The sequence below is a fragment of the Cydia amplana genome, chromosome 14 (genome assembly GCF_948474715.1).
Source record: "Cydia amplana chromosome 14, ilCydAmpl1.1, whole genome shotgun sequence".
NCBI lineage: Eukaryota > Metazoa > Arthropoda > Insecta > Lepidoptera > Tortricidae > Cydia > Cydia amplana.
Genome location: NC_086082.1, coordinates 12,759,390 through 12,766,122, shown reverse-complemented (window position 1 = coordinate 12,766,122; position 6,733 = coordinate 12,759,390). Strand labels below are relative to the sequence as shown.

Sequence of the window (6,733 nt, the reverse complement as noted above, 5' to 3'; positions counted from 1 at the left end):
AATATTTTTTTGGATAAAATGTAAGGAATTGAATGGTACCCTTACATTTATCGTTTTTGGAAGTAAAAAAAAACTTAAATTTTGAAACTTTCAGGTCCTGTATTTTTGTAACATTTCCATATTTTATTTTAATATCCACATTATTGTGATAAATTCTCCGTTTGCTATCTATTTTACTAGATTTTGTTCTAAAATTCAACATGTGTCATAATCCCTATTCAACCGACCGATCGGAACCCGCAATGAAACTCGCATGCGAGTTGTCGCACCGTCTAAATGAGCCCTAAATGCACACATTCACTGCTAACGCGGATTCCCTGTTCGTAGGCGCTTTTCGCTACGTAAGGGTTTTCTGATGTTATCGGCTCCGCTCGAAACGCGTACCTAGCTCATGCTGGCACTGAATGTGTTAATGCCAAAATTGCAAAAACCGTCAGTCTGTCTGTCATTACATTATATCGCAGGCATTTTTTAACGAACTTGATTTCAGCATTTAAATTTATTCGAAGTCCAAATGCGAAAAGTAGATAGGAGAGCAAAGACCCGTTAGCAAACACTTCTCCAGATCAAAAAAGATCTCTCATCATCAAAAAGGCATCCTGGTACTTTAAGAATAATGTTCTCTGTTAATTCGAAATCTTGAATGAATTAGGTCTTGTAGTTCCTGGTCGACGTTTACGTTTATCTTGGGTAACAGTTGTTGATTCGTGGAGACGACTTAGTTTTGCAGGGAGAACAAACACTTCCTTCAAATGTTTAAAATTGTTATGCTCTTGAAATAGCTCTTGTACTTCATGGTAGGTATGGTCGATGTTGACCACTATGTGTGTGTAGAGTTTATAATGAGTTTTGGAAACAAGTCTGTACTCCAAGGAGGTCAATCCGTCGGATTGGAGGGCCGAAATCGTTTGAAGAAGTAGTCGGTATCTGGAAGAATTAGAATCTTAGAAAATTGGTCTACCGTTGCGTCTATATACAAATTCATGCCGTCAGAAATGACCCTAACAACTAAAAACCATTAAGGCTTCGTCACACAGGCGCGTTTTTCGAGCGCGGCGTGAGCGGGGCGCGCCGCTTTTACATATAAAATGCTCACGCCCCGCTCACGCCGCGCCCGGAAAACGCGCCTATGTGACGAAGCCTTTATTGTTTACAATTACCTACCTACTCAAACAGGACACGGTTTAGGAGCATACTACCACGGAACATATTTAAGAATAAGCTCATATTTAATACTTAGCTCGTTATGGTACAACTATTTATTTAGGTATATCTTTACGTACCTAGTTACAGTCAGTATCAACATACCTACAGTTGCGAATATATTAGCGCGCCAACGCCAAATGTATCAGGCATTTTGGAATAGGTACTTTTGATCCGTTACTTTTGATGCTGACTGTACGTGTACAATAACCGTACATGACAAATTTTCATTTATGGTATCAATCAATCAGGTTTGTGTTTAGGATCAAATATATTATTTCCATATATTTTTTTAACATCCACAATATTTATTATGATAAATTGCTCATTTGCTATCTATTTTGCTAGATTTTGTTATAAAATTCAACATGTGTCATCATCCCTATAGTTGAATATAATTCAAGTAATGTCGTCCTACACAACGAAGGCCGCAAAAATATCTGACACGAGCTTATTTGCAGAGCCCTAAGAGCGTGTCACATATTTTTGCGGTCCTCGAGGAGTAACATATTATTGCAGGTGACTGTATATTATATACCTATTTAAATCAACCTTAATAGAGTCTGTGCAGAAAGAGAAGAGTCGTGGAATGTATGGGGCTCGATACATTCCACGACTCTTCTCTTTCCGCACGGACTTACCAGACCTTATGTTAATTTAGAAACAATGTTACCTTCTTGGGTTCCGTGATTTTTGTTTGTGCTGTAACGCTCTATACCGAGCTATAGTTGAGTTGTACTGGGTGACTGTGTACCCCGAACCTGACAGTCTGCAATTACAATCAAGTTTACAGACCACTAAGCACTCAATTAAATATTTTTATTTAAAATAATTTAATCCATATTTTTAAGTGTTACATACGTAGTACAGCTAAACTTATAAACCTATAAGCACCTATTAGTGACAAATATGAGTAATACAAAAACTAGTTACAAGCAACGGCAAGTCCCAGCACGTATTTCGAAAATATCGAATCGCTGTTTCCACAGATTTTCGAGTGAGGAAATCGAGCGCTCGAAATTAATAAATCGGCCCCTTACGATATGGCACTTACAAGAACAAGGCCCACGATTCGATAAGAAAAGATCTATAGCTAAGGGCTCATTTAGACGGCGCGGGAACTCGCATGCGATTTTAATTACATTACGGACCATTGAGGTACCATCAATTCAGCCCACCGATCAAATGACGCAATATAATGAAACTCGCATGCGAGTTCTCGCACCTAAATGGGCCCTATGCTTACCTGTAATACAAGTCATTGTCCTCGCCGCCCCATCCCCAATAACCATTGGAGTAGCCGTTAGCATTGGCAAATTGCTTCACAGTCACGGCAGTGACTCCACCAAAATTCTCTTTCATTGTAGCTCTAAAACATTAAAAAAAAAACCGGCCGAGTGCGAGGCGGACTCGCGTTCCAAGGGTTCTGTACATTAAGTCCGACTCACGCTTGACTGCACATTTCTAATAGGTTTTCCTGTCATCTATTTTATATATTTTTTTCAAAATTTTAGACTTAGTAGTGTAGGAGAAAGGGTTGGGAATGGTCGGACAGACAGACAGACGCACGAGTGTTCCTATAAGGGTTCCGTTTTTATCTTTTGAGGTACGAAACCCTAAAAAGTATTCATAGTCATAGAGATTATTGACTGAAAAATATGACTGAAAAAATTATGAAAGTGTTGATTGCTGCATGAGAAATAAGTCCCCAGTATTTTTTTTTATTCTTACTTGAGCTCATTTGCCTCCAACGCACCGGCGTTATACAGCCTCGGGTGCCGCGGGTGCGGACAAGAGTAGAGGTTTCGCTGGTCGAGTGGCAACAAGTCAATGTCGTGGAATATGTAGCACTGCCAACCACCAGCCTCGAGGAAACCTACGTTCATGAGCTTGCCGCGGTTGAACTCTCGTGTACCTGAAGAAACGGTGATCATCAAGGCAGTGACACACTTATCCCACGTACGCAACGTATGCAATGCATTATAACAATCTGTGAACCCTGAAAGTTGTATGCTTAGAAACATACTTGTCTTGCGTTGCGTTGCGTATGACAGGTATGTTTCTAAGCATACAAATTTTAGGGTGCAGATGTCATAATGCATTGCATACGTTGTGTACGTGGGATAAATGTGTCCCGAGCTTAATTATGAGAAGTGAGAACCATTATTCTAAGAGGGGTCTTGCTAAACAATTTTGATTTTAAGACAAGTTCCAAAATACTTAGTGAAAAAAAATTTGTTGTTCCAGAGAAATATAGTACAAGTAGCAAAAAATGTCAACAGGCCAAACAATTTTTGCCACTTGCACGTTCCAGGGTTAGCTAACTCGGAGTTAACCGTTAAAGCTCGGAGTTAAAAGTATATTTTAACCGTGTATAAACGGTTAACTTCGAGGAATTTGGCTAACCCTGGAAAGTCGTGCACGTATCTTCAAAAGCGAGAAAAAATAAAGCGCGTTAATTTTGAAAATGTCAGAACATAAAAAGTTTTAATTAATTAGGTATTTATTGGACGGCTAGCACCAAAGTGATACTGTTTTTTTTTTAAATAGGTACCTTTTTGTTCCACGATGAATATACCATAATCTAGTTGTTGTTTAATCAGAAACGGATGCATGTGATTCAAGAATGTTGCCAAGTTCTTCAGTCTATCTCTGCAAAAATAAGTTAACGAGAACCCTATTCAGATTCAACAATTTGTTACGTTTTTGATTTAATTTTGATACGACCTTGTAGATCACACGCGCTGATTGGTGCAGGCGTAATGAAGTGGAAGTTATCGAATTTAAACTGATGTGAGACATACTAACATTGAATAATTTAACGTTTTGGGCTCACTTGTTTGAGTCACTCGCGCGAGACGTTTCAGTGAGCCTAGGTCTCCTTTCTCAAGCAGTACGTGCAGCGTTCACGCGCGCCGCAGTACGCGATACACGGCCGTCGTGCACTCGTCGTGACTAAAAATAAGTGAGTCCAAACCGTCAAATTATTCGAAGTGAAGTCATGTGTGAGATGTGCGCCAATCACTAAGATAGTCGCCACAAGGTCGTATCAAACCCAGTTCAAACGCACAATAAATTGATAAAATAACAATCGACCCAATGAACCTAGGGCAAATAGAGCTCATTCAAGCAAATAATATAAACATGTCTATTCCATGTTTGCGAACCTGTAGGGTACTATGATCGCAACTCTGTGCCTAGCCAAGCAGTCGGGCGGTGAGTACCGCCCTCCCAACTTCACCTCAGGATATGTCTGCTCCACGACATCTAGCGATATATCTGATGTATTCGCTGAAATTGGACCTGAAATGTGAATTTAGTTTATATAATAAGCATTAAAATTAGTCATTACCCGTAAATCAACAATAACATTAAAAATAATATTGTTAATCACTAAAACAGTACTTAACCTGCACCCTCACCATGAGTTTTACACGGCCCTGCGTACAACGCAAACGCAATGCATCTAGCTAGCACCAATGATAGTATGAGAGAGAAATGCATTGTGAGTTAGTTTACGCAGTCGCTAGCACTTATGTCAATGTCAAACTCGTGGTAAGGATACTAGTAAGCAAAACGTTCAAATTGAAGATCAAACATCAAAACAGCTCGCGCAGATAGAAAATGTTGTTGTCATCTTTAAGCTGCCTATTAGTCTCCGGGACCACGACGACAATGTCAACCTCGAAAATACAATCATTTTCAAGGTAATTTATACGCGATTAAGCCCTGTTTTAGAAAATAACAATATTGGGTAGTACGGTTCAAACAAAATGATGAGGAATGTACCTAAATCCGACGGCACATCACACAACTTTCGTTCGTTATTTGCTAATTCATTAGTTTCTTCAGTGACGTCACTGACGAGGTTGACGTCACTCAGAACTTTGAAGCCACTGACATTCACGTCGCCCTTGACAACGCTTACGTCCTTAATGACGTTGACGCCACTGACAACGTTTACGTCACTGACGGTGCTGCCGTCGCGTCCCCTGACGACATCATTTAGGTCAAGAAAGTCATAAAACTTTCCGGTGACGTCACTGACGTTTTTAGGCCTTAACGTTTCGGGCCGCAGAGTAAGACTGGGATTATTGGCCTTTTCTTTTGTATCGGCTGTGCTGAGTAGCGCTTCGGTCCACTGTGGATGTATAAATCTGGACGTAGAACTGTGGATTTATGAAAACGGTATTATATCTACAATGTAAGATCGATACAGGTAATAATTAATAAGGCCCACTTGCACCGTTAAGCGGTTAAATCGTTAACCTAGTGTCAATTTTTACTGGTAACCATGGTAACTCCAGGTCTAACCGGTTAACCCCGCGTTAGTGGAATGGTGCAAGTGGGCCTTATAATAAAGCACTGATAAAACTGCCTTATGTTGACCAAAGAGTTTTTAAGCTGCAAACAGTTTCTTACGTGCTTTCCTTTGTGAGGAAAAATACTGTGTATTTTTTAGAGAGTCTTCGTTCGTTTGATGAATCCATGAAAAATGAGTACAATTCGTGCATGATAAATAAGAATGCAATCGCCAAAATAACCCAGAAGCGCAGTGGCGCTTGGTTTGCCCTCCCTTTTGCCGCCCTGCGGTAAACCTGGAAAAATAAGATTTTTTCTGTTCTTCGTGCGGAAAACGTCACATTTCGATTCGGTGCGCTAAGCGCCGTTTTCCCACTTCGTCGCAGAGAAAAGTAGTAGGTATACACAGAAACACCTCGGCCAATCAATAAGAAAAACCGACTTCAAAAAGGATGAAATAAAATATTATCCTTTTTGAATTCTATGCGTTACCAACGTTACCAACTGATATGTTTGAAGTCGGTGCCAAGCCAAGTAGTTATGGATTTATAGCCATAAAGCTGATTATTTTTGACTGGTAGAATATTGTTACTACTTGGCTTGGCACCGACTTCAAACATATCAGTTGGTAACGCATAGACTTCAAAAAGGATAATATTTTATTTCATCCTTTTTGAAGTCGGTTTTATTTTTTTTGTAAAAAGTTTTTATTTTTCCATTTTTAGTTTCAATCGGTGAGTGAAAAATCAATCATCCCCTATTTTCCTACCCTTAAGGTTGGATTTTTTTTTCCAAATTTATATGGGACCAACTCCGAGGTATACCCTTTCCAATAAAAAAATAATTATCAAAATCGAACTACTCTGTAAAAAGTTATGCGTGGTCATACATAAAAAAATATATATACGCGTCGACTTGAGAACCTCCTCCGTTTTTTTTCGTCGGTTAAAAAAATCGGCGCTCTAAATTCCACTTTATGAAATCAAATCGGAAATAATTATTTTATTATTTAGTGGCAAACAACCACACCGACCGCCAGATTGTAAGTGCTCACCGTAGTCCATGGACGCATTTAATCCAATTATAGGCATATACGTCACCAATGCTTTAAATGTTTTGATATGTCAGTTGAACCTGGTTTTTAATTAGGTAAGTACATCATTCGTCAGCTTTTAATCAATCGATTTGTATCACAGACCAGTTGGTATCTCACTGCCTAGTGAGATAC

At 39.3% G+C, this 6,733-nt stretch overlaps 1 protein-coding gene across 1 annotated transcript; it reads right to left on the bottom strand.

The window, feature by feature from the left end:
* Positions 1–626: 626 nt before the first annotated feature.
* On the bottom strand, positions 627–5,693 carry LOC134654285 (beta-1,4-N-acetylgalactosaminyltransferase bre-4-like). The gene is made up of 8 exons (XM_063509751.1): positions 5,626–5,693; positions 4,993–5,195; positions 4,371–4,506; positions 3,758–3,855; positions 2,935–3,118; positions 2,450–2,572; positions 1,877–1,972; positions 627–927 (listed from the first exon to the last, which is right to left on the bottom strand). Exons 1-8 carry the CDS (start codon positions 5,691–5,693, stop codon positions 627–629), a joined length of 1,209 nt encoding a protein of 402 aa, XP_063365821.1.
* Between the last annotated feature and the right edge of the window lie 1,040 nt (positions 5,694–6,733).

Excerpts from the sequence above, each read along its gene's own strand:
- LOC134654285 (XM_063509751.1), bottom strand. The coding sequence starts at position 5,693 with ATGGATTCATCAAACGAACGAAGACTCTCTAAAAAATACACAGTATTT. Across the intron at positions 3,856-4,370 it reads GCGATCATAGTACCCTACAG|AGATAGACTGAAGAACTTGG; the intron begins GTTCGCAAACAT and ends TTATTTTTGCAG. Across the intron at positions 1,973-2,449 it reads GACAATGACTTGTATTACAG|ACTGTCAGGTTCGGGGTACA; the intron begins GTAAGCATAGGG and ends TTGTAATTGCAG.